The 27,604-nt window shown below is 33.9% G+C and overlaps 4 protein-coding genes across 6 annotated transcripts; 1 reads left to right on the plus strand and 3 right to left on the minus strand.

Annotated features, from left to right (window-relative positions):
• Positions 1-1,272: 1,272 nt before the first annotated feature.
• Positions 1,273-8,296, plus strand: LOC141659212 (uncharacterized). 3 transcript variants are annotated; one of them, XM_074465999.1, is made up of 11 exons: positions 1,273-1,483; positions 2,370-2,446; positions 2,800-2,875; positions 2,946-3,018; positions 3,114-3,165; positions 3,561-3,622; positions 4,978-5,041; positions 6,113-6,170; positions 6,275-6,361; positions 7,457-7,550; positions 7,838-8,296. In XM_074465999.1, the coding sequence occupies exons 1-11, from the start codon at positions 1,401-1,403 to the stop codon at positions 7,928-7,930; spliced, it is 819 nt and encodes a 272-aa protein (XP_074322100.1). In that variant the 5' UTR covers positions 1,273-1,400; the 3' UTR covers positions 7,931-8,296. The 3 variants fall into 3 exon arrangements, with proteins under 3 accessions (XP_074322100.1, XP_074322114.1, XP_074322107.1); XM_074466013.1 differs by adding an exon at positions 1,631-1,817 and having other exon boundaries at positions 1,332-1,483; positions 2,800-3,018; XM_074466006.1 differs by adding an exon at positions 1,631-1,717 and having other exon boundaries at positions 1,332-1,483; positions 2,800-3,018.
• Positions 8,297-8,894: 598 nt separating this feature from the next.
• Positions 8,895-9,616, minus strand: LOC141659240 (uncharacterized). The gene has a single exon (XM_074466035.1). The coding sequence runs from the start codon at positions 9,536-9,538 to the stop codon at positions 9,167-9,169; it is 372 nt and encodes a 123-aa protein (XP_074322136.1). The 5' UTR covers positions 9,539-9,616; the 3' UTR covers positions 8,895-9,166.
• Positions 9,617-10,042: 426 nt separating this feature from the next.
• On the minus strand, positions 10,043-17,403 carry LOC141659231 (uncharacterized). Its single transcript, XM_074466023.1, has 8 exons — positions 17,245-17,403; positions 15,083-15,268; positions 14,828-14,890; positions 14,108-14,174; positions 13,865-13,965; positions 12,735-12,779; positions 10,901-11,371; positions 10,043-10,502 (listed from the first exon to the last, which is right to left on the minus strand). Exons 2-8 carry the CDS (start codon positions 15,215-15,217, stop codon positions 10,332-10,334), a joined length of 1,053 nt encoding a protein of 350 aa, XP_074322124.1. The 5' UTR covers positions 15,218-15,268; positions 17,245-17,403; the 3' UTR covers positions 10,043-10,331.
• Positions 17,404-19,685: 2,282 nt separating this feature from the next.
• On the minus strand, positions 19,686-26,844 carry LOC141659249 (putative protease Do-like 14). Its single transcript, XM_074466047.1, has 10 exons — positions 26,712-26,844; positions 26,484-26,633; positions 26,211-26,386; positions 25,814-26,118; positions 25,566-25,626; positions 25,182-25,303; positions 23,313-23,433; positions 21,153-21,245; positions 20,851-20,975; positions 19,686-20,020 (listed from the first exon to the last, which is right to left on the minus strand). Exons 1-10 carry the CDS (start codon positions 26,734-26,736, stop codon positions 19,972-19,974), a joined length of 1,227 nt encoding a protein of 408 aa, XP_074322148.1. The 5' UTR covers positions 26,737-26,844; the 3' UTR covers positions 19,686-19,971.
• Positions 26,845-27,604: the final 760 nt, after the last annotated feature.

The following is a 27,604-nucleotide window of genomic DNA, read 5'->3' on the forward strand; positions in this document are numbered from 1 at the left end:
TTAATAATATAATGTAATATAATATAATTTGCATGTTTACATTTTATTTTTAAAAATATATTTGATTTATTATAGATTTATTTATTTATTTATTTTGTTTTGACATTCAAAATTTACCTTTGAATTCTAATTAACTATTTTTTTTTACGAACAATAAGATTTTATTGAATATAGAACATAAGAACACAGTCGGGACAAACCCCTGACAACTACAACCTGATTGTGAAACAAAAACTGAGCTAAACAAATAGCCGTTTAGCCGTTTTGTTTTCAGATTACTTAACAGATATAATATAAATATTCTTGATAATAAAAATGATTACAAAAGCTTCTCGAACAATTTAGTCAGCACCACTATCACTGAAAATAATAGAATCACAATAGACATAAAAAACCGGTGATAGACCAGTGTTCATATCCATAAGTTACACCAACTGAGGTTGGGGGTACAGATGCCCCATATATTGAACAATCCTTTGTTGTGCGAGGTAAACTCTCGCGATAAGTACCATAATTCCAGATTTGAAGCGGGTTGCCCAGATCTCTCAGTACACCGTAGAAATCATTTTTAATGCAACATGACAATGAATCAAAAACGCAACAAGACATACACCAAAAAATTGGGGACAATTAATAATTCAAAAAGATGAGTACGGTAATAAGATTACACCCAAAACCAAAAGGATTTAGATCTCGGTTTTATTGAAAACTATTATAATAGAAATTAAAGATTTAGAAATGGAGGAAACAGGATGAGAGAATGGATGAGACGGATGTAAATTTGATAGAAGGAGGGGATGGTGAAGGATGGATGATAATTATGAATGACGGCTGACTCTTTTGAGAGAAAAAATAATTAACTAATTTTCTTTAATTTCGATAGATTTATGATTTATAGTTAAATTTTGTTTCCATACAAAATTAAATAAACTAATCATCAAAATATCACATTAATACGCTCATTAACTAACAGTTGCTGATGCACGTTTTTCCAATACATATTAACCATTAATACGTAACTTTTAACTGTGTGTATAATGCGCGAACGGTATTTTTAATAAATATTTTGGATCAAAATAATGAAATATGACATATAAGAACATGTAAATTAAAAATGAGATATTTAAGTAGCAAGCCCAAATAAAATAAATATCTAAAATTCTAAATAAATGAGAACATCACTAATTCATAATATAACTTCATTACATGAACTAAATATTTTCGAGTATGTAGTTAAATAAAAAAGTTTGTAATAATAAAATCATTTCAACCCGACCCGGCCTATTTGGGGAAATTTCATAATAAGGCAACATCACTTAAAGTATCCATTCCAGCCCTAATTTCTGATCAACTTGTGTGTATATGTGTATCTATCTATATGCATATACAAAATTAGAAATATGTGTGCAATTCTTGATTACAGTTTAGTGTTGTTGTTGCTGTTATTGATCATTAATCTTTCATCCCCAATTTCAGCTATCAGGTATGTATATATATATATATATTTTTAATTAGTATATTGATTCATATTTCATTCTTTAGAATCTTAATTTTACAACATTCTTGTTATTCTGTTCTATATTTATGATTGATCATTCTATATACATATATTACTCTGTGTTTTGATCAGATGGATTCATTCTACTGCCCCTTTATTGTTTATGATAATTTTCGGCTTTCGCTTTCTTGATTCGTGATCTTGTTGGATAAAGAAAGGGTAGGTTTGAGTGGTGCTCATTAACAGAATTTTGATAGATCAGTAAGGCTATTCAATGACGAATTTTGTGGTGTTTGATCTTTGGTATCTGCTGATCAAGGTCATTCTAAATTTTACGATATTTTATCTGCGTTACAAAGTTATTTTTTCCATCTCAACCTATGCTTAGTTGCTGCAAATTGGAAAATAGGATTCCTCCGAAATGGGATGGATAATAAGACTTCGGGTGCCTACGAGTAGAATTTAGTGGCTAGTTTCTTTGTCTGTGATAATTTTGTTGGATCGTGTAACTCAAGGATCTGTTTGACTTGCACAGTCCTTTATCAGTAATTAATTTCTGTTTCTTTCAAGTCCAATAAACTTTATGATTATTCTATGTATTTAGTCATAGTTTCGATAGATTTATATAATCCAAGGGATTACACTCCTCACTTAGGACGTTTGTAATTGTTTCACACGTTTTAAATCTTTTGTACGGGTTAGGGCGACCAGCTTGCCATGTTACTTTGTCACTTATTTGTCCTTCACAGTTCGTTATATTATAAATGCCGATATAGACCAGTTATTAGCTTTTACTTTTTCTAAGTTTCCTTGTAGCATGGGGATTTTATCCCCTTTGAGTAACCTTTTCCTTTTTGATCTTCTTTTGTAGGTTGGATGTCAGCTTTCAACCGAAACGAATTTGCAGAACCACTGTGCAGGGACGTTATTTACTCTCCGATGACAACGGTAAGCCTTTTACTTATCTACTAATTGTCGTGTTATGTTAAAAAATCACATTCTGGTGCTCTATTGGCCAAGTTATCTAGAGGTTTGGATATATGACAAGAAGTTAGTTTAGGCCTCTTATATAGCAATCTTGCTGCATGTATTAGTAAACGGCATAGGCTTGTTCAACGTGGACTATCTAGTAAAACAAGACATTTGATATTAATTCTTATGACACACATGAAAGGAACCTAGGCCAGCAGCGGTGCGTGTATGGTTGTGGACGGGCCGGCAGGCTTAATCTTTCACGGACTCAAAGTTCTTTATTTCAATGTCATCCTTGCGTGATACCTTATTAATGTTGCACATTATAGGTTATGTATGTGACGCATTATCATTGGATCCACAATCACGCTGCTGTAATGGAAAAGCGGAGCAGTACTCTTGTCAGTGAGTTGTTATTTGACCCTTTAGTTAAATGTAAGCGGTTAATTCTATTAACAAATATTAATGCTTGCAGTGGATGCAATCCCGGCTTAAAGTGCTGCAACTCTTACGAATATTGTGTTTCATGCTGCCTAAGTCCTGCCAAGGTATTTGTTGAAACCATTTTAAATTTCAATACTGAATCATGTGGCTACTGAATATACTAAATGGAACAAACTGATATCATAAATTTTATTTGCAGACGCAAGAGGATGCGGCACTAAAGGTGAAGATAGCAAAGCCAATAACTGCCGGTAATAATCTGATTTATTCATGATTTATGTTCAAAAAGTAGCATTTACTCAGGTTACCGGCATTTTAATGAATCCTCTGTACAAAAAGAAATGTTATATTTTTTATATTTAATGATATTGATGGGAAACAGAATTAAAAAACTGTCGTATATGTTATTAATTAGTTTATACATAGTAATTTTAGAGGGTATTAAGGAAATTTATTTAGGTGTTTAATATGTTGGGCTCATAGTTTATTATATTTGTAGCTTATTTATAATAAGCCCATTTTTTTGGGTCTTAGTCCATCACATTAATTTATTTTGGGGCTCAGAGAATATTTTTATGCTTGTACAAATCTTCCTATTATTAAAATTTGAACTAAGAGCATGATGTTTTTTCGCTTCCATCTGCAGGGACTTATTCAAGTGTCTTTGATTATTGTACTGGAAGGTGTCGCCATAGTTCCGAGAGTGTGGTGTGTAATTATTTTTAAGTCTCTCTTTTTTTATTCTCTTTTTTTTATTCTCATATATGATGACCAGTGCAAAAATTGACTGTCCGACATGGGAATAGTTTGATAATTCACCAATTTTCTTGATCTGCTCAGCTGTTCTGGTTCGTAAACTTAGACAAAAGTGCCAAGGAAATGAAATTTACTGAGATGATTATAAAGATTCTCGCGTTTACCGTATAAATCACAAACTATAGCAAGTCAGGGTCATGTACCGTTGTACCAATTGATTATTGTCTCCACAGTGAATGTGGATCACGAAAAACTCGGTGATAAAATAAAATTTCTTGATAGGCACAAAATATTAGTAATATCTCAGACAGGATACATGTGTGTTAATATATTCAGCACAAAAGACCTTCATGTTACCCGTTGATGAAGATAGTCGTCATAATGAAGCAAATAAGAGCATAAACACATTTTGAATTGTGTAATGTACATCATTTTGGGGGCTTTCAATGAAACACATTCATGAAAATCTCATTTTAGTTTGAAATCAGAAGGAATCTAGCGTGCTTATGTTTTTGATGACTGATGCTAATGCCACTTGTTCCTAACAGGGTGTTCTTTAACAAAAAATTCTCCAGAACTGAAGTACGATATCTGTGCCTGAAACCCTGACTTAAGTTAATTCTAAATTTAAACCCTTCCTCCGTATTGTTATTTCCTCTTACCATTCTGTAATCCCTTGTCTTCTTCCATCTAATACTGATACTAATGAACTCAATAATATTTTCTTTGACTTGCAAAGCATTATTGCAAGTAGGCTTTTAGAAATTATTATCAGTTCTCACAGTAACAACGGGTCATTGGCTTTTGGATACACCATATTAAGGGGAAGGTCATATGAAACAGATCAGCTCTCCCTCCAGCAAGGGGGTGGGGGCACAAAAAGATAATGCTTAGTTTTTCTGGTGCATAGCTCTTGTGGAGGTTGTGAATCAGTAAATTGTTTAATGGCCTCGACTCTTGAGCATTACAGTTCTGAAAATGAACATCAAAGATTGTAGAATTAAGAGACTCTTTATCATGAGAGTAGCCAAATATATAGCCTGCAGAGAAGTTACCAATAGCCTAAATGTGGAACTCTTTTTATCAAGAATTTCCGGTTGTGACCACATAAGTCTTAAAAGGATCGCTAATTTTATGTTCAACTTTCAACATTAGTTGACCACATCATACACAATTTCTCAATTAGAGATTATTGTTTGGCCTCCGATAGTCCAGCATTATAAATTTTTACGTTCATACTTACATTGTACTGTTTTTTGCACCACATGTTTAATCACACAATTATTTATGAGTTTCTATCTTTTCAGGTTCATGAAAATGCATATTATAGTGACTTTCATCATTGTTTTGGCATGCCTTCAAATTCTTCAGGTGAGGTTATGTTGCTGTTTTTAATCAAGACAAGTTTCTTTGATTTTAAAAATGTTTATACCAGTGTTTCTATTATTGTTTCTTAGCCTTTTCTTTGGTTATTTTGGATATTCATGTTGTATTAACAGTAGGTAGCATATTCTTACTAAAGCTTTTTGTCTTTCAATCTCTGCTCAATCACACATAGCCCCACCAAGTTGTGGATCCTTGACTACTTACTATCAAGAGGTCGTGTAAGTTATATTGGAAAATTAGTAGTATTTGTTTATGTCAAGTTACCAGTTCCCCTAACTACCGAAACTCATATTTGTAGAAAGAGTGGATTACTTTGCGCCTAATCTTTGGCGATATATTTCTGCCTTACTGGTTATATTAAATATTCAGCTCATTTTTGAGTCAAAGAGTGGATCATCTTTGGGGAAATACTTTTTTCTTAATTAGTGTCCATTTTAAATATTTTTAGAATATTTTAGTTGGCAACTTCTCTTGGCACCCTTTGGGCATCCTTGCAACTCCAGTAGGGAGGCACCCAAGAGCGTCATCCCACATAGGTCTTGGCAGTTGGCACCCCTATGGGAGATGCTCTAATACCATGTTAACTTTAACATTTCTCCTAAAATCTCAAGGTGTTGGGAGAAGAACTTATAAATATCTTATATTATATTATGTTCAATTTTTCGTAAATCGAAATCAAAGATTTTGATTTTAACTGTGTCCTTATTATGAGTACACTTCACGTCACCATTGCTCTTCATATCTTGCCTATGCTTTAATCCTTCTTGTACTTCGATGTGTACCACTTGATATTTCATACTTTCAGCTACCCTTCCTGCCACTATTAACCATCATATCCATTCATAAATAGGATATTTGCATATTATATTATTTATGATCTGCGGTTATGGTTTGCGTAAGTTCATCTGCTTGTCTTTACTATTAATCAACTTGACAACTTTGCTCGTAGATTTAATGAGAATTTTCACTTTATTATCCATTTCCTACTAGTACTCTTCCCTAGAGTTCTAGCGCATCTTCTACCAAAGGAACTGAAATACCATGTCATGTATACAGGTGGCACAAATTTACTTTCGGAAGTAAAGCTTAGTGGCATTAATGTTATTGTTGGAAAGTGAGTTTTTCTTGTCATATTTCCTTCTTTTCCTGTTTCTTATTTTATTTTATTAACCACTGGCTGATCCAAATTCTTCTTCTTTGCATCACCATGGTTTAAAGGCAAGGGGAATCATGTGATACTGCTTGCAAATCAAATGGGCATTCATGTGTACCAAACAAACTTATTCTTCTCAGTCAATGTGAAATGTAAGCTTATATATAATGCATTGTCCATACTATTGTGATATTCTCTTGCTCATTTCAGTTTTCTCTTAATATGATGCATGCTAGTTAAACCGATATTTGTTTTGCATTAAAGAAAAATGGTTCTGGACACATTTAATGCTGAATTAAGACACATTTTAACACTTCTCCTACAATTTAAAAGTTTGAAGAAGATTTTTTGTTTGTCTGTGATTTGTCCTCAAGCTTGACTTATATAGCTTCAAGTTCAGCTTTTGTCATTTAAGCTTTTCTCAACTTAATAAAATCCAAGCTTGAGCTCTTGCAAATAGGTAATGCCAAGGCAAATTTCACTAGGAAAAGCTTAGCTTGCTCTTTCATGGAACTAAGAGAGAGTTCACATGTCACCTGTCTCACAGATTTTTACTTCACCTACGTTTATGGAAATTAAATAATTTTTTAAGAGAAACTTACCTTCCACTTTAAATTATTCTTATTAAAATTTGTTCTTGAACAGATGAAGAATTGAAAGTCCAATAAAGAAGTATGAAGTATTATTAACGTTTAAAAATCATGGTAAGTGAAGTATAGTGACCAATTAGGATTATATAAGATTAACTATTTATAAGACGTTCTGCAGTAAAGATTATACTTATCAACCATTCTCATAGAGTTTATAGGTTTCCCTACCTGGCCAAGTTCTTTACTCTTTCTTTTTCATCCTTGGTAAGCATTATTTGTTGTAAGAGTCTGGTATTGCGTGCATTTAAATCTTAACTCTAAAACACCAATCGAACAAGATAACATTTTCTTTATATTTCTTTCATTTGTGTCAAAGTACGAAGAAATAGAATTGTCCCCAAATTTAATCGTACTATATGCGGTCCTTTTGGTGACCACCATCTTTGCCATGATGCTTTCTTCCACTTGTATGACATGGCTACTGCACATCATTTTCTTCTGTGGTAAATTGGGTAAAAATGCATCAGCAAATCTTGAAGCTGATGATACACTTGTAATCTACTTGTTCCTGTCCATATTTGTATATTTTTTGTGATTGTTTTTGTTTCTCCATATAATGTGTGATTCTACCATTGGTTTTCTTTTCCTTTTAAACAGGTTGCAGAAATATATGAACTGTAGAGGAGGTTGTCTGGCTAGCATGGGACCAGACCAGCCTGCAGAAGTTGTTCATGATGCCCCTAAAAACTTGGTACGAGCGCTCAACTTATTTAAACCCGTGCCGCATATATTTTTGCAATGAAATGGTATTTGATAGATAAGTTTAGGGCTAATGGGGAAATGGAAGCAAGGATTTTGTAAGGTTATTTAGTGAAACATCTGCATTTTTCCTCCATTTTTTTTCATTGTTCAATCTTTAATATGGTGTTCAAACATCTGTCTCGTTCCTTTTTTGCATGTGTTGAAACATTTTTTGTTAATATTTAGCTGGTTGAGGTTGTGCCAATTTAATATTGATTGTTACATATCTTGTTTCAGAATCCGGGAGCATGCTTGTACACCAACAAGCAATCAATACTATCTTGTGATGGTTCACACATGCATACAAGGAGGCTATGCCCCTGTGCATAGTCTGTCCATTCGTCAAGTCCTCTACATAGCCTTCATAACTGCAGATTATATATCTAAACATGAAGATTGACCTTTCAAGGCGGAAACTGCGGGGTTGAGGAAAATATAGCGAGTCTCTCCCACGGTCTACTGCAAAAGTAGTCTCTAACATAAAAGGAAAATGATGGTGGTCACATCAAAATACTAGTTATCATAGGATCTAGGTTCATTGCTTGTTCACAGTTAATGTAGTTAATATATAGTATTATATAATTTTAGTTGTTTATAGGAATACGATATACGAAGACGTGCTTAGTCTTTCCTGGGCTGGTGCAAGGCATTGTTAGAACTGAGACCTAATAGAAGTTCCCATTATTGTTTACTACATTCACTACCTTTAAAGAACTCTTTTTTCCTGAATGTACTCTGGATGTACAGATGTGCATATTCTTTTAGGACAATATCTTTGCTCTTATATCTTCATGAGTCGTAATAGTGCATTCTTCGGGTAGGTTGTTCGTGAACCATTCTAAATCTAAACCGTAATCGCCTTGGTGGACACACGTACGCAGGCCAGGAATGTCTCTGGGCGATTTACTTAAAAACCAAGGGCAACACAACAACTAGATTGTAGCGCAATAGCTCTAGTGAACAAGAAGCCCCTATCTGTTTACTCTGCTGAGAATCTACCAATTCTAATTCCTCGGTCGGAAAAAATACAGTACATTACACTAGTATTAGCTTGAAGAACAATTGACTTCCAACTAAACTTGCAAGCTTGTGAATTACACTGTTGAGTGCTCAATTGGTATTCAATTTCCGTAAAGCTCTGAGCTAGGCATATCTTAGGCACTGTATGAACAAGATCTTCGACTACCAGTTCTCAAGAGTTCTCAATCAAACACCTAGTAGGCATCCAGAATTAAAGTTTAAAGTGATGATCATAACTCCCAACTGCGCTGCCTAATGCCTACCTAAAATCTCAACATGTACGAAACTCAGCTCAGCTAGTAGGATCATGAAATTACAAATTTTCTCGATTTCAAGGGGCTTTGTAAAGTATAATCTACGTAACTAGTTAAACTATAATAACTTGATTACACTAACACACAGCTTATACAAAAAAAACAAAAACAATTTTAATATCATCATAAAATAAAAACATTTCAATTAACAAAATAACAGGATCCCGATCCCTGATAACAACTGATATATTTAACTCGTCGTGTGGGTCCCGATCCCTGACAATCGTAAATCCTAAAACACAATGTCCTCCACACCATCAACACAAATGCCAGCACGCTGAACAGAGTGAAACAAAGGAACAACCATTTTCCTATAAAACACGGGGCGACAAATCTCTTCTTGCACACAAACACAAACATAAGTAACTCCAATTTGGTTAAGACGTAAGCCTAATTTCTCACCGATACGAGACGCCACATGAGCGTCCCAGTAATGATGACAACGAGGATAGCGATTCAGCTTAGCACGGTATTGTTGCATGAATTCCAGCTCAGAAGAAGAAGCCATTGCTACGATTGAGTCGGTGCTAGGGTTTGTAACCTGCGCTGTTATTTTCCGGCATGATAGTACTATTCGGAGAAGGTGCTTCGGGTTTCTACTCATCTCAGACCACCCTGCTAAATTACTAGTATTGTTTTTCTAGTGTGAGTTTTCCAGTGTGAGCACACTTTAAAACGCGAAAAAGTTGGAGTTTTTTTTATGCGGGGTTATTATTATTAATACGTATGAACCAATCAAAATGAACTAAAATTATGAGATTTAACGATTAGCATAGAAAATTCGTTCATTAACACAATAATCTTGATTATCTTTCAACTTTTTTTGGTAATAAAAAATATCCATTTTTTATTTTTATTTTAATAATATTATTTCAATAAAGCCATTTTCTTAAATTAAATCTTTAAACATTTTATGCTTTTAATAACTTGTGAGTTTTGACCAGGTACATTAACGAGTTTTTTCTCAGTGATCTCGATATTAAATAAAGTCCAAGTTGGGTTATTTAGATGTTTTTAACCAACCAAAAACTTGAGAATTAAGTGCCCCTAAAATAAAAGATACCACAAAAACATAATCAATAATTTTTTGATATAAGTGCCAGTTAAATAAAAGATAAAAGTTACTGCCGTAACATAAATAATACATAATTTAGTTGTAGTAGTACAACTTCAAGCAATATAGCCCATGCCAAGTGGGTAAAGAAAAAAGAGAATAAAATAATACAAAATATATTATTACCTATCTGCCCACATTTGTGATTCATATATCATACCCGAAAAAATAACATAATACTTGTGAATTCTGTTTGTACAAATTTAAACAATGCCAGTTAAATGCAAACCTATTTTCCAGTAGTATATTGTCAATATCCATACCGAGACTTCGAATCTTGTTTTTATTTTAGAAAAAACTTCCATATTTCTCGATCAGTGGTTTCTTTCACTAAATGAGCTCCAAAAATGCCTTCTTCATCCACCAGGCTTCTCAGCTGCCGTGCTGCACTGTTGAAGCCAACATAATTCCTTTTTGTCGCCAAGTATAGTACTCCATACGGAGGCCTTAAACACTGAAGAATAACAACGGATATTTTGTTAATAGCTAGATTTTTTAGCACCAGAAGAAAAAATGAGTGCTGCACTACAATTCAATCACACAATTTATGCTCATATGAGTGGGTAAACATAGAGATTCGAGACAATTAAAGATAAGGTCTAAATAATTGAGTTGTCTTTTTTTTTTTTGTTGAATTCCTGCATAACATTCTAATTTCTCTCAAAAGAAAGAATGAAGCCTTGCTTATGTTACTTCAATAATTTTGCTAGTAGTATTTCCTTAACAAATATTCTTTTTAGGTTCCCCTTGACACACTTCATACAGGTTCTAAAAAGCTTCTACGTACTTGAATATGTGAAACATGAAATTGAACTTTAATCCGACAATTAAGGGTAATGAAATGCAACTTACCTTTTTTATTAGTGCATATAGCTTCTTCAGAGAGGTCACTGAATAAGGAATCTCAGTTAACAAGATAACATCATAGCCCCCTTCTCCCTGGTCCATCTCACTAGCTCGTTCCCATGCTCTGCTTCCTGAGAGTTTTCTTGATCGCCTTAATGAAAAGTCTTGTCCCATAATGCTACCATCCTGGCTACTACACCCGTCATTGAAATCCTCCTCAGAAAAGCTCAGGCTCATTCCTGTTGGTACTTCAGGTGCATCGTTCTTTACAACCGATAGGACCATGGGGAGTTCTTCCCAATCCCCAGCGTAAAAGTGAACTGAAGGTGCAAGAGGATATCGTGATGGAGTCAAGGGGCTTTCAGGCTGGCGGCTTTGCCTGTCTCTAGCAAGCTCAAGATTTGCTAGCACATTAGGGATGGTTGTGCACCTTACAGTCTCTGCACTCGGATCTTGAAAATGCACTGTAGCAGCTCCCTGAAATATGTTCAAGTGCACTTGTAAGGAAGACAAATTAAGACATCAAATAGTTCATAATACTAACAGTCAATCGGTTACTCAGGAATCTATCCTTGGTATTATTTAGCATAGCTAAGCTTTGTCTTCACAAATAGAGGCCCTTCTAAAAATTAGCTTCTAAGTTCTATCGGCTTCTTGCATAGTTGCATTAGAGTGGAGTATCTATTTACTCTAACATGCACCACTTTATATGTTAACATTGACCGCTTCCGATCTTTATTTGAAAATTACTACTGAATAAAAGAAGCACTTGCACCCCTTGCGGATCTCCACCCCACTTGATTTGGCCCGGAGGCAATTAACAATCTTTATTTGGAAGAGTTTTATTTAAGGTGCATGCAGGATATATAATCCAAAAAGTAAATGGCTTCATTCTATTAGCAATACAGAAACTTATGAAGGATACTTCAAGCATAATACTGAAATTCAAAGAAAGATTCAGAATGAGCATTTGATATTCAGCAACCCTAAACCACTGACCTGGAATATGTAGTCACAAACATCAGACATGATTAAAGGTATAGGCGTATAGCCATATATTTTCACAGAAGAAAGAGCAAATGTCGAATTTATGTCGGCTATAATGAGAACTAAGAACTAAACGTCAACTTAATGAGAACTAGGAACTTAATACATAATGACTAAATCTAAAACAGAATCACCAAATTTTAATTATACATTAGTAAAATATTTTTTTATATATATATCACCACTATCACCAACACACCGCCGCAACTATCGACACAACGCCATCACCATTAAAATATCACCATCACTGTCAGCACCTTACCATCATTACCGACGCCATCACTAGCACCACCACCACGCACCACCATCAAAATCAAATCCGAATCACTAAAATCTAAACCACTAACATTACTAGAATCACTAAAATCAAAACAGAATCACCAAAATTTGAGAAGATATGATTCGGTGGTAGTTTGGGTACTAGATAGGAGAAATGAGCAAATTGGAGATGTAATGTATCAGAAAAGAAGGAGCTTGCGGCAGCATCTCACGAAAAGAAGAGTAGATCGGAGAAAATGAAGCAGCAGTGGTAACATTGAGCGGAGGTAGGAGCCAGGAGGAGATAGGCGGTAGAGTGCGGTGATACTGGAGGCGGGGAGGTGGACTGGTGGGTGAAGAAGTTTCAGATCTATTATTTGGTAGTGGTGATACATACATATGTATATAATTAATATATATATATATATATATATATATTGGACTTGTCTTCTATAATACTTTTCTATAAGGCTCGAGTAATTTCAGTAAACATAACTGGAGCTGAAATTGAGGACAATGATATAGAATAATATACCTTCAGGCAAGCAAATATCCCAGGAAGGCCATAGCTACAGCTAAGCTGAAAGAGCATACAAAAACAGTATTAGATCCAAAATGTAGTAACATATAGCAATGGAACATTACAATTGAAATATAGATATACTTGTGTTACAATATAGAGGTGATGACACAGAGATAAGTCTCAAAAGTCAAAAACTATTACAATGGAAATAACTCAATAAAAAGTTAAAAAGTATTGGGCCAAGTTTGAGATGTTCACTGATAAAATAGACAGAATGTTCCTCCTTTATGAATATTATAATCAATGACTTACTATAAACTTATACGAGCATGCTTGTGGGAACCCAGGCTAGCACACTACATATACAGCATGCTTACAGATTGAACAAGCCTAAGAAGGTGTTTGACATGCGTAACTATAAGACTCATATTCGAATTTTTTCAACACCAATATTCTCAATATTTTAATTTGGAAACCAAGACTAAGTATTTCCACAAAGATGCACTCCTATGATCCATTCTTCTGGACTCTCGAATGAGGGGATTATCAACACATAATCATATGCATAATATAAGCGCCATAAATCTCTTCTAACACCTTAAGATTTCAGAAGAGTTAGTAACTTAAAATCTTAAATAGCCAGAACACTCTCCTTTTCCCTCAATCTCAAATGACATAGCCAAGACAGAAAGACAATCCAGTTAACTCAGAGAAGTTTGTTCTGTCTCCAACAAATAAAGTTATAAAGGTTAACATTGTCTGCAAACCATTTACAATTTGTTTTTTATCACGCCGGCAGGCCTGTTTTAATGCCTATCAGGTCAGCAGTATTACAAAAAATTATCTTTTTCGTCTTTTCTTCAGCTAATCACAGAATTTCTTCTACACACACCTGTACCGTTAACAGGCCACTGCTATATAGATTTGACAACCTAAAGAATATTTGATAATTTGATCAAACACAACACGATCATATCCAAAAATGCTTTCTGTAACTCCTCTAAGTCTAATCTACTACTTAAAGATTAAAATGTAAAACAAATTCTATCGAAGTAGAATAAGAAAACTAAAGAAAAATTCAAGAAGGCTAAAGTGTTACTGCAAGAGTTTAAAGTAGCTAAAAGAAGGATCAAGGAAACTACCTCTAACACCCTCTTGCCTCTAAAGCTGAGTTGCCCATCCCGAATATCATGCTTAAGGACATTAACAAGATCAATCGAGTTTTCCCAGGATTTTACAGATCCTGAACAGAAAAGAAAAAAGTGTGGGTGGATTTAGTACATAATAATAAATTACAGACCCCAAACTTAAACTTTTAGTAAAGAGTGTCTCCGATGCCAGCTTGCATTAGCTTGCTCGGTATTGTTATTGGGTAATTCACCTACCATCAACTTTTGATGCTATTAGATCTGAACCAGATAGACCAATCATGTCCGCGACACTAACTCTTCCCTGCAAAAGAGATACAGGATTTTAATTTACCAAACACTGCAACCAGTTGATGACGATAAAGTACATTTATGATATTTTTTAGCAGAAAATAGAATAAGAATGACAAAAGAATAAACATTTTAGCATTGATATGTAGAGTACCAAGTCTTAAATAAAGAATTTGAATATCCATCTAAAATCAGGAAAAGCTGACACCAGCCAGCAAAGAGTTAAAAATTCAATTTCTCTGTTATATAAAGCATGCTAATTTAAGTGTACAGAGGCTGCATAAACAATAAATGTTGGGAGCCTTTGAGAAAGACAGCATCTTGAAAAACAAATTAAAAGGACTAAGAAGGTTCTAAATAGATTATTTACGACTTCATATTGCACATTCCAGCTTCTGGATGACCTTAAGAGGGATGTGTGAATAAGACTAATGCAAAAGATGTATCAGGGAAAGGATCCTTGCAATTATATTGCAAAGTTAAGAAACTTAATCTCCGTAAAAACTAAAACAAAAAAAGAACTATGTTCCGTCAAGCATTTTACCCTCGAGAACCATGCCATGCATGTTCACTCACTTACTTAGATGATCAAAATATAGACAGATGCCAGATCACAGGCATTTTATTTAGAGATTGAAGTAATATACTAGGTTGTGCTAGGTTTACCTTAAATATGCTTACTCCTTGCAAATCTACATTTTCCCCAGCATATTTGTACGGATGAGCCATCTGCAAAAAGGAGAGAACTTTAGTTAATTTCAACCACACCACTCATCTGATTAGCCAGTAGCCATGAACACTCAATAGATATGGCAACTTTTCCCGAATAGTGCCTACATTGGCGCGCGCACACACAAATATTTCTGGTTTACTAAAGTAATTCAGTTATAGCTACAACATAACAAAGGAAAGAAAGTATACCCTTGATGGGACAATCTCAACAGCCGGTGATGAAAGATGCACATCTCTGTCAGAAATAACCGAAACACTTTGACTTCCCTTGTCTTGCTGTGCTAAGCCAGGCAAGCACTGCGCAAGTAGTGACGGAGCACGCATTGCACCCTTATACTCGTAATCTTACTTTTCAACTTCAATCACCGCAATCCTCTGACAATGCCATCAAAATCCAACACTATGTTAGGAAACATAATAAATAGAATAAATATTAAGTCAGTTACGAATCTGAATAATTAGTGTGTGCATCAGTTATGGAATTCAAAGGGAGGATTTGGTGGGAATAATAATATTTTAGCTTTAATTTAGGGATTGTGAGTTGAGATTGGGGTTATAAATAGGGAAGCCATTTATATGTTTGAGGGAGGAAGAAATAAGATTGACTTAAGTGTGTTTATGGAGAGTGGGTGGTCTCTCGAATACCACCCGATTGTGTGTGCGTGTGTTTATCAATAAAGGAATCTGTTTCTTTATATATATATATACAAATATAAGGACTGGACGGGTCCTAACAGTGGTATCAGAGCACCTCTGTTCTTGGGGCAACGACAACTGCAAAATAAGTTGAACTTCCAGGGAATTTTTTTTTTTTTTTTTTTTTTTTTTTTTTTTTTGTAAAGATGCAAGCAAAATTTTTGAAGTTGGATATTGAAAAGTTTCAAAATGACATTTCTTTCCTCAAAGAAGGTATGGTTGCTATACTTGCAAAAATGGACAACTATAGTCGCAAGACTACTGGACCATTTTCGTCTGCTCGTGAGGATTCGCAAGGCTTGGAACAGGCCCAGAAGTCGGTCCACGAAACTGAGAAGAAGCTGAAGGGAGTAAAAGCGAATGATAGAGAACTTAAATCAGATTTTCAAAAAATTGATTTTGGAAAACTTCAAGAAGATGAAAGGTCTCATCAGCAACCACCAGTATTGGAGGTTTTAGGGCAGACTCCATTAAATTCTAATAGTGGCAACAACAAAGAACAAGAGACTTGTTTGTTTGATGTCTCATCGCCTCCAAGCTCATCCATGTACTCTTTATCACAAAGACTTGAAATATTCGAAGGCTTAAAACTTGAAGGTGGGCCGTTGAAGGCTGAAAGTTATTTTGACAGCTATTTTGAATTAGTAAACCTCTCAACACCAACTAAGAAGGTATGGTCGGCTGTAGTATACTTGAGAAATGATCTTTTGTTCTTGGACTATTGCGGGGAATATCAGCGGCCTTCTTGTAACTGGGAGGAATTTAGAAAATTATTGGCGGAGAGGCAGGGGTTCTGGATTAGAAAGAAAAGGAAAAAGAAAGAATGAGACAATTTTCTCATTTGAACCTTGAGGACAAGGTTCAAGTTTGGGCGGTGGGTAATGTTAGGAAACATAATAAATAGAATAAATATTAAGTCAGTTACGAATCTGAATAATTAGTGTGTGCATCAGTTATGGAATTCAAAGGGAGGATTTGGTGGGAATAATAATATTTTAGCTTTAATTTAGGGATTGTGAGTTGAGATTGGGGTTATAAATAGGGAAGCCATTTATATGTTTGAGGGAGGAAGAAATAAGATTGACTTAAGTGTGTTTATGGAGAGTGGGTGGTCTCTCGAATACCATCCGATTGTGTGTGCGTGTGTTTATCAATAAAGGAATCTGTTTCTTTATATATATATATATACAAATATAAGGACTGGACGGGTCCTAACACACTATTACTTCTCAATTACATATATAACGAAAAACGTAAATGCCACACAATCAAATAAAGCCTCACAAAATCACCGCAAACTACAACAGATACAAACACATTAACTCCTCCTATCCATAAAATAAACAACTAAAATTAACTTAATTTATTTTCCCTACGAACTCGAAACTAAGCCCATCACTACCCCCAAACAGCAAAACCGAACCGCAACCGAAACCGAAACCGAAACAGCTAACAAGATCAAAATTGGGCACAAAATCATTCGAGATTTCATCAACTACTTTCAAAAATTCAGGATCTCACAAATTAACAATCAATCAACCACACAACTCTAACAATTATACATACAAACTCCAACACAATTCAATCAAACGCAATACTAAACAAAGAATATATATACAACTATATATATAAGCACAGTAAAACCCTAAGAGTACCTCAGATAAAACCAGCACTTTTGATTAAAATGAAAGATCTGCAAAGAATGAAGAGATATATAGATACAGCAACTATATCTATATATACATATAGATACAAGGCGATTGTAAGTATATGCTAGGTGTGTTATTTGTATATTCCAAGTCAATGTGAGCAAGTAAGAAGGAAGAAGAAGAAGCTTCGGAGAGCTGTACGTGTTGACAACTGAAATGACTAAAATGCCCATGTCTTTATCAATTATGATGTGAAACCGATTGATTAATCGATTAATCGGAGTTCAAAAAATTTATGTCTCGATTAATCATTAATTAGATTAAAATTAAAATATAGTTTTAAAAAAAAATGGTCAAATATCGGGTAATTTGAAAATATCATTCAAAATTTGAAATTAATAATTTATGACACTGTTACGTGAGAAAGTTAAGGAAACATAGAGGGTAAAAATGGAATGTTGAAATGTGAATTAAGAGTAAAAAGTCCGTGCTTAACGTGCTCAAACTGTTAAGTGTAAAATGGAACGCTTTTTTCTCGCACCATTAAATTCATGTTTTTCTTCGACTCTATTTTTAAAATTAGAAAAAATAATAAAAAATTAGGGTCATAAATAAAAATTTTTTGTAATATCACACGAAGTTTCTATAATAATTAATATATTTGATATATGAAGAAAATTTAAAACTATATATATTTTTTTGAGTTATTTCACGAGGGTATGTAAGGTCTAATAACATCTCCAACGCTAACATCTATAACTATTAGTTAAAACATGATTAGCTAAAATTTTATTCAACCCGTAAGCAATTATACTCCACTGGTATTAACTATAATCTGTATTCAAAATCTTATTTTTTGTTAATTTTAAATAAATAAATATATGTGAGATAAAATAAAATAATAATATTTAATAAAAAGAAATTTAATAATAACATAATAACATTTTTATATTTAAATCAATATCTTAAACTAAACATTATAAAGAAATTATGAATAACTAAAGTATAATAACATATTTAAAAATAAATGAAATGAATAGATTAACAAACACTATTTACATATTAAATAAACTATATAACTAAAAAAATATCTTATATTAGAATTTTTATAAATTCAGTTAATAATAAAATATATTTTTACACTTACCATTATATTAAATATTTTAAGTTAAATATTGAAAATAATAATTTAATGTAGCATACTCATGCTATAATTAAATAATATAATCAATGTGTTAGAAATAGGATGACGTCATGCATGTTTTAGTTATCTAAAATTATACTCCCCGTCCCGTTAAAGGCCGCCTAATTTGACTTTCGGTACTGTTTACGGTAAGCGATTGACTACTAATTTACGTCTAATCTATAATATCAAACATAGTCATGAGTGATCTCGTTGGATTCGTATTTATCAGATACTAATACGAATTTAAAGATATTAACAATCAAAAGTGTGCATTGGAAAACGTATTAAACACAAATAGGAAACGGAGGGAGTACCTAACAGGACCTAGTGTTGGAGATGCTTCTTGTTTAGGAAATAATTAAGAAGAATTGGTCTAAAAAATATAGGCTTTTTCGATTTATTTATTTTTATGATTTTATTATTTCTCAAAAAATATTTGCTATGTATACCATGGAAAGAGTTATACTTTTTCTGCCTCTAAAAAATTAATATTATTCGAGTGTCTTTTTTAATATTATTCGAGTGTCTTTTTTAACTGTCAGTAAATTTAGTTAACAAAAAATTAATGTAATAATTGAGCTCTCCTGTGCCGCTTGCGATAATGTAAGAGTTGTGTTTGAGCAATAACGTAAGAGTTGTATTTTTTGAAACATAAGTTTAGGCTGCAGCCCACGAGTAATTTAACCGTCTGAATATAGGACTAAATATTACTTATAGGAAGAGCAAATAAACTTATTTATTTATTTATATGATGATATAATGCTAAATATCATGTATTTCTACCAAAAAGAAAACAATGTGGATGTTCTTGACTATTCCAGGGCTAGCAATTCGTTCATGTCGTATACTTTCGTGTGTTGTATTTGAGTGTCAAACACAAAACCGACATGTTTAGTGTTCGTATACATTCATGTTCGTATACTTTCATTTCATGTCGTGTATGTCGTGTTAACTGAATATTAATATATATTAAATTTAATAATAATATAAATTAAACTATAATACTTTTTGGTAAAAAAATTATAAAATATATGAAAAATATAAATTTAGATCTCAATTCTATACAATATAATTAAATCAAATAATAGTTTTGAAAAAAATATGCATACATTTATTATAATTTTACATATATTTATAAAAAATATTAAAATTTAATTATAATATTTATTTATGTCGTATACTCGAAGGTTAAACACAAAACCGACACTAAATCTCGACTCGACTGTGTACTTTCGTGTTCGTGTACTTTCGTGTCGTGTACTAAAAATGCAAACACAAACGCTAAATTTTCGTGTCGTTTCGTGTCCAAAATTGCCGGGTCTAGCTCAGCCCTAGTAGTAACAAAGGAACTTTTCTTTTAACTTACCGACCCAAAACAGCCTTCAAGGGCCTAAGGTACTGAGACAAGAAAGTGCTGGAAAAGGAGGAATACTGATACTATAACTAAATATTTCCACAAGAAGTCCATATCTACTAAACCTAGAGAAGTACAACTTTCCTTCAACCTGGAAACAGTTGCTTGAGAAGTTGCAGTAGTCCCTCACAATTCATGCTAAAAAGAGTCCAGGTACCTCCCGAGGTACCCCCCGACTCCGCCTACAAAAGCAAAACAACAAAATTAGGATATGCATGTGGATCTTTCGGTTATGTACTTTTGTTTAATGTGTCTTGTAACACTAACCTCCAGCCGCCATTCTAATTTATAGTTAAACTGTAACTACTCCTGAACTCTTCTGTAGCCCCTCCTTTGTGAGGAGTGTTCTACAAAGTTGAGGAATTCAATTGTGTGGGACATCATAATAGTACTTTAATATATTTTCAGGCGTCTTAATTGATCGGATAGGGCATTCTTATCAAAGTTACGCATTATGTTTCTCAAGGATCCATTTTGGTGCTGAAGTCATACATATATACTTCCACGGAAAAAGTGACATGTTGCCTGGATATTTTCACACATTCTAACCCCATTATTAGGTGCTTTTGGTTGCGCTTTTTAAAATTTTTCAAGTTAAAATTCTTATATTTTGAGATATCAGGAACAACGGGTCAGTGGTGTTGATGGTAGCGAAGAAACAATCCACTGGCAACTGTTTTAACATGGAGCGAACAAAGATGGCAATTATTGGTTGCATGTAGGCTTATTCAGTTTTTAGATTATTTGAATGCTCCAGTAATCAGCAGCATATCTGTTTGCATAATATTCAAATGGTCTATGTTTCTAAATATTGTAAACATAACCGAAAACACACTACAATCAGGGCCTTAGCTAACAGCATGTTCGGGCTTAAAAGCAAAGCAAATAACTCCGAATGAAGCAGCAACTACTATATGCACACAACAAAACTAACGTAAACTAAAACCTTAAGACTAGATCACATAGAAATGAAAACCCTTATCTAAACTTATCATAACTGCCATACACTTACTTTGGGAATTTCTCTGGTGTCACCTCGCCAATTGTAGTACTTATATTTAATTGGCCACCAGTGCTCTCTCTTATAACTTCAAGCTCCACAGCTTCTCCAACCTTGTCCCATGTCTTCTCAAAGAACTAAAAATAAAACATTTAATTCCATATCATTGGCAAAAAAGTTATCTCATTCGTATCATTACTGTATCACGATTCACGAGTTAGCTACACACAAATTACTAAAATTGTAGATTTAAAAACCAAAAGAATTACATCATATTCAAAGTCAAGTTGAGGCCATTGTATGCAACAACATACCTCTAATGTACTCTGGACTAATACTCCATTAATTTGTACGATAACATCAGAGTCACGTATTCCAGAGCAGTAAGCAGGAGAGCCTTCCTCAACCTGGTTCGCATTTGACAAATGATTATTGAATAGTCAGCAACAGTACCAAAAAAATTACATCATATGTACAATGACTAGCTTAAATGAGGGTCATCGCCTATACAAACAATCTATTCTTCATCTTAGAAAGGTCATAGGTCCCATTGTCTATTTTTCAATCAAGTAACTGTATGACATCTAAACAAGCAGGTAAAAATACTAGCTAGTTGCGTTATTGATAGATATTAGTTATCTTTTCTACCAGTTATAGAACATATTCTCAACAAAAGGTGGAGGAGCATATATAGCTCTTAATCATCACCATAGGCATCAGAACTAATAAACAATACGAATTATATGATAGTCCACGACAGTCTGATTTTCAACTTGTCTAAGATCGGGCAGCTTAGTGTTTGCAGGTGAAAGTAAATCACTTAGAGCCTTTATAGCTTACCGTACCTCGATGATAAAGACCCATTCTCCTTCTTACAACTTATAAATACATAAGTCAAGAATGCTAGCGTCCAGCTGGGACATGATTCCAGAACTCCCTAAACCTCAATCAGAATAAATGAGGCGGTATATATTACCAGGTAAAAATGAAATGTAAGATCATATCCTGTTTCAAACTATCACCATATTATTGACATGAGCTTAAGGATGTGACCAGCCACACCATTCTTTACTATATTCTTTGTTTCCTTCGATTGATCAAGCTAAGAACGTAATATAGAAGAAAACATTTTGTATTATGTATTTCCAAAAGCAAATTCAGATCTCTGGGTTTTGGGAGAGATAACAAGAAGCAGGAGCAGGTACAATTTCTTTTCTTTCTGCAATCCAACGAGAATTTGGTTGAATTAGCAAAAAAAATGAGAATTTAGTTGAATCTGAAAATGGGAGTTTTTTCGTGGTTACTGATTACTTTACCACCTGAACTAGTTTGGGAGAGAGTGATCTACTTCTTTGTGGGTCTGGAGCAGCACTTAAGAACTATTAGATTGTTAATGTCTTGAATAACTAGGCTATATTGTAATGTAACTCTGGCGTCGAGCATCTTTTCCTTTTTTCTTATTTAATAACAAAAGAACACTTAAAGTCTTGACAAGTGAAAATTATCATCTTCGCTTTCCTGTACAGCTTGCGATACATCAATGACAAACCCCAGCAATTGTTAATTCTACTGATCCCGACGCAGCTCAATAACAAGGACATGTAATTTGCTAATAAAACAGAATAACTGATAACAAAACAGTGATTACATGGATATGTAATATAATAATAACAGGGAAAAGCAATCTGATTTTGTCTCTCTCTCTCTACAATTTTTGACTGTCACTCTGTTTCTGCCTCTCATCTGCTATTTCTCTCAGTTTCTTTGCTGTATCTCTCTAAACCACAGAAAACTACAAAATACATAGAGAACTACCTCAGGAATAACTGATTTCTGACAGTTACACACTAATAAAGTCAAATACTGCAAGGTAGTTACACAGTTATGTATGTCCACTCTGATCCCTATCAGATCCACTCTTAACTGAAGATACTATAAACATTCCCACCCAAAATTGCATGAACGGTAAACATAGTGACCATCTTTTAGCTAAGTATGAACGGTAAACATAGTGACCATCTGTTAGCTAAGTGGGGATATTCAGTTGGCATGGCAAAACCTAGAGAGATTTCTTGAGGAGTTTGCTCATACATAACCAAGAACTTTTGAACTTTCTGGGAAGTTAAGGAGATGTTTATGTTCTAGGAGTTGGACATTGATAGGGATCGGTCCTTATTTTTATTGGTACGCTTTGATTACATATTTTTATGGGAATAACATTGGTTATTATTCTTGGATATTGTATAATTCTCTCTCTGCGTTTAATACTGTTAATTACTGTCCTGCATCAGACATTCTATGTAACCAAACAAGCATCTCAATATGCATTAGAATGCATATAATATTGACAATCATTAAAATCACTAGAATTTCTTTCCACCAAAAGATAAACCTAACGTCTAGGGACTAGTAAAATATTGTGAAAAAATTAAGCCACTCAACTTCATATGAAACATAAAAGAGCAGAAATATACCTTTACTACAAGTAAACCGGTGGAGAAACCGGGGAACTTTAGTAGCAACTGTTCCAGAAAACCTGATTGAGCTGTATAAGGATTTGCAACTTCAAACCCAAGCCATGGTCGACGAAATTCCCTGTACCAGATGGCTCAAGTTTATTCACAGGCCAAAATAGTACAGAAAAGCATATATGAATTTATTGCCTTATTAGCATGAAATATATCACCAGGAGAAGTATTTAAACCGAAAGCAATAACTAATTTCAAGGAAATATTAGTGACGCAATTTAGAAGCTTTTAGTTATACTACCCTTTCCTAGTCCCTATGTCAATTATAACCAATCCTTTAATGCTGCTAAAACCTCTGTTACTTAGACTCTTCATCTTACCTTCGAGTACCCATGTCGGACACTCGATACTTGGACATGGACACTCGGACTTGGACACTTATTTTAGGCTAAAAACATGTTTATTTTTCAAAATGTTGCGGAGTCCGATACTTGGACACGTATCCATGTCGGACACTTCTAGCCGAGTCCGAGTAACATAGGCTAAAACCCCCCTACTGCCCTACACAAACAAGAGAGGCACTTAATGGAAACTTAAAAGACCATACTTTCTGACTCACGTCCAGACTAAACGCCTATGAAATAGTTAACAGTGGCCGAGCGAGACCCTTAGGCCTGTGTCCCAAACGCCTCTATACTTTTACATAGTTGTAGCTTCGTTTTACTGAGATTAAAAAAAAGAATAGCACAACCACAACGCAGAAAAGTTAAAAGCGAATGTCTACAAGTCTATCTATAGCATAATGGTGATGATCTAAAATGCATGAAAGAGCGGGACAAACAAAATCAAGACATGGTCGGATGAGAAAATGTTTAGAGTAGTGAGTGACTATCTAGCAAAACATATTAATTATGATCCATGCTATAGTCACGACTCGAGAATCGAGATGAATTTGCTTTAGATCATCCAAATAGGTAATTGTTCAAGTCACTTGTGCTACCCGCATCCAAGCAACCTGACAAGGTTCTAGTGTCTTCTTAGCTTTCTGACCCTGGACCCCGACTATTCAATTTTCTGATGTTTCATGTCGGACACTCAAAATTCTAAAAAAAAATAAAATAAAATTGCCAAGCATGAAAGTTGGGCATATCTAGCCGAATCTGAGTGACAAAGTTGATATCTCAATGCCTCAATATGAACAATGCTATTACAATGTCGGACGTTTTTGTTCACACGCACATTAGGTGCATAAAATGGCGTCTCTGATATTTAGCAAGAGGATATAGAAAGAGTGTGAGATAATTACCAGTAGCCAGGGGCGGATGCAGAACTTTGTATAGGTGGGGGCAAATTGAATTATTAGATTTTTTGTAGTAGAGATGATCATTCATCTATGTAGTATAGAAAAGATACAAGGTTCAATCCATGCTTGGAGTTGTAATATTTCTGAACTTTTTAAAATCCATGAAAGACAAAAAAACAAAAAAAAATAGTGTGGCGGTTGAAACATGGAACTTATTTGTAAAAATCCAACGTCTTAACCATGGGGAAACTGAATAAACTATCAAATTTTGTACTGTAATATATACATACAATAGAACTCCGTGGGGGCAACTGCCCCCTCTCTACTCTATTATGTACATCCTCCCCCACCAGTAGCATTTAGTTATTTGCATGCAGCCAAATTAAAGGTGAACAAATCGTCATCCAGTGATGAAAACTTGCGAGGAAAGAAGAGGACCACTTGGAAAGAGTATTGTAAAAAGCTAAATTGAGCAAGCATTGAGTTGTCGAAGCGTCATGTGGATCAAGAAAGAGAAAGGAAAAATTAATTACGGAACAGCATGTAAATGCACAGTGATCTGAACTACTTACCTGTGAGTTTTATAATGCTTCCACCACCTTGAAATTACGTTGGATGGTAAGAAAGATGATTCATGGAACAAGATTCCGATCATTTCTCCAGAATAGTTGATAACTGGACCACCATTGTAATTCTGAATACAACAATAAACTACGGGCGTAAGCATATAAAGACTAATTGTCAGTCCTAGTCAATGAAACCAGCTTGAGTAGAATCACATGCTGAAATTAATATTAAAGCACACAGAAAATAATGTTGAGGATAACAACATGTCACACCCCACCACGTAAGAATATAAGCAACCAAACGTCAAGCATAAGACATTACGGTGTAAGTGTCTGTGTGTGTATATGTGTGTGTGAGAGAGAGAGGGAGAGAGGGGGGGGGGTTATTACGATCCCATCGATGCCCTTCACGTAAAAGAACTCATGACATTCGTTTGAAGGGCGCTCCATGCTGAAAAAAAAAGAAAAAAATGAGATCTAACGCAGACATTACCGTGGAATGTGGATAATGTGAGAACAACCTGGAAAAGCTTTCCATAATAATAACACCTGCATTTTGTGGTAGGTGACTAATATATGCTTTCATATAGAAAAGGAGAACATTAACTAATCTACAAAATATCCGATTTTTACAAAACCTGAAATGAGCAACATCAAAGTCCAAGAAGTATGGGTCATTGTATCTCCGTGAAAGGGCAATGACTTTGTCATCAGGAAGGATCTTAAATAAATTAGAATGTGGACGAAGGCGAAACGATTTCCCATCCGGGTCTAGAGAAAGTGGTTGAGTTGGATGAATAGATAAGCCATCATCCAAGGACCTCATATTTGCAGGTTGTAACGGTATATCCGTCATAATCCTCAAAACTGCAAGGTTATAATAATAATCACAAGCGACGACTTGAGATTTGCATAACTTACCATCTGAGAGAGCAACATCAACCTGCAATCATTCAGTGTTTATTTGTTAAAAAATGAATTAAACAAAATAAGATGGGCATTGTGGGGGAAAGGCAATTGTAAAAACAAGGTCACCTCAATTTCGAAATCACGCAGCAAAGGGGAAGCAGGAGTCAAGACAGTAGTAGCATAAGTAGCATCAACAGACTCCTCCTCACACTCAAAAATAATCCCGGAGCCACTAAAATAAGTGATCCAATTACGTTTCCTCTTCTTCTTCTTCTTCTTGTGGCTTATCTTATCATCACGATCTATAACATAGAGAAAACAAAAAAACAAGCTAACTAATAATAATAAAATTGGGTTAATTATCAAAAATGTCAATTAAATGTATCAAGTTGAACTTACCACGACGAGCGATAACAGTAACAACAGAAGAAGAAGCTCGCAAAGCAGCGATTTTGGCGGTTACATGTAACCATTCAGGATTTTGATATCTTTGGGGGGGATCTTTTATCAGTATCCCAAATCTATCGTACACTTTTCTTTTTTCATACACTATAACATAACCACAAAATATTACATTAATTTTGGGACAAAATCAAATTTACTAAAAAATTAACTAGCTTCGCATACCTTTTCCATCAACAAAAGTTGCCATGGGATCGCCTCAATATTAGGGTTTTGCCCCCCGCCCCCCTTTCTCCCCAAAACTTCGATACGCTTCTTTTTATTAGTTAATTCTCAATATATATATCTTTCTTAAAATTAATACTCCCCGCTCCCAATTTATGTATCCATTTTTACTTGTACACATATGCATTGATCATATAACTACATTAATTATTTTTAAAATTTTCTTTTTATAAATAAAAATATAAATTTTAATTTTTTATTCATAAAAATTAAATTTAAAAAATAATTAATATAACTATGCGGTCGATACATCTTATAAAAAAACATAAAATTATTAGATCAATTAGATCAATTCTAATATAAAATAATATTATAATTTAAATAAAAATTAATTTGATCCGCTCTCCCGTCAAACATAAAATTATTAAAAATTTATTATGATTTAGATAAAAATTAGTTTGAACCGCTCTCCCTTTAAACACGATACTAATGAAAAATTATTAAAATTTAATAAAAAAATTACTATAACTTAGACAAAAAATATTTAAATATTGAAAAAGTAAACATATGCAAACCTCTATAAATAAATAATATTGTTTGGATATTTTTATATACACTCGAGAGTCAACCTCCTGCAAAATTAAATAAAAAAATAGGATTATTATAAACAATTTTAAAGATTTGTCCATCGAGGATCAACGAGTCTCTTTGAACTCCCATGATCATGGGTCTTTGAGTCTTTCTTGGCTTTTTGCATTGAGAGAATTATTTAAATATGATACATACTTGAAGAATGTTCATTTATATATACTTGTTAAAATTGATTTTTCTTTTCTATTTTGAATATGTTAGTAGCAACTTATTTTTATTTTGTATTTCAAATAAATTAAAAT

This window comes from Apium graveolens, chromosome 1 (assembly GCF_009905375.1).
Source record: "Apium graveolens cultivar Ventura chromosome 1, ASM990537v1, whole genome shotgun sequence".
In the NCBI taxonomy this organism is placed as follows: domain Eukaryota; kingdom Viridiplantae; phylum Streptophyta; class Magnoliopsida; order Apiales; family Apiaceae; genus Apium; species Apium graveolens.

What these genes read in the sequence shown, in the direction of transcription:
- LOC141659212 (XM_074465999.1), top strand. Translation starts at nt 1,401, where the DNA reads ATGTGTGCAATTCTTGATTACAGTTTAGTGTTGTTGTTGCTGTTATTG. An exon ending in TTTACTCTCCGATGACAACG is followed by an intron (nt 2,447 to 2,799) that starts GTAAGCCTTTTA and finishes TGCACATTATAG; the next exon opens with GTTATGTATGTGACGCATTA. An exon ending in ATTAATGTTATTGTTGGAAA is followed by an intron (nt 6,171 to 6,274) that starts GTGAGTTTTTCT and finishes CATGGTTTAAAG; the next exon opens with GCAAGGGGAATCATGTGATA.
- LOC141659249 (XM_074466047.1), bottom strand. Translation starts at nt 26,736, where the DNA reads ATGGCAACTTTTGTTGATGGAAAAG. An exon ending in TTTGATGTTGCTCATTTCAG is followed by an intron (nt 25,627 to 25,813) that starts GTTTTGTAAAAA and finishes TTTTTTTTTCAG; the next exon opens with CATGGAGCGCCCTTCAAACG. An exon ending in TGAAGGGCATCGATGGGATC is followed by an intron (nt 25,304 to 25,565) that starts GTAATAACCCCC and finishes TGTTGTATTCAG; the next exon opens with AATTACAATGGTGGTCCAGT.
- LOC141659240 (XM_074466035.1), bottom strand. Translation starts at nt 9,538, where the DNA reads ATGAGTAGAAACCCGAAGCACCTTCTCCGAATAGTACTATCATGCCGG.
- LOC141659231 (XM_074466023.1), bottom strand. Translation starts at nt 15,217, where the DNA reads ATGCGTGCTCCGTCACTACTTGCGCAGTGCTTGCCTGGCTTAGCACAG. An exon ending in AAGGAGTAAGCATATTTAAG is followed by an intron (nt 14,175 to 14,827) that starts GTAAACCTAGCA and finishes TCTCTTTTGCAG; the next exon opens with GGAAGAGTTAGTGTCGCGGA. An exon ending in TATATGCACTAATAAAAAAG is followed by an intron (nt 10,503 to 10,900) that starts GTAAGTTGCATT and finishes GTTATTCTTCAG; the next exon opens with TGTTTAAGGCCTCCGTATGG.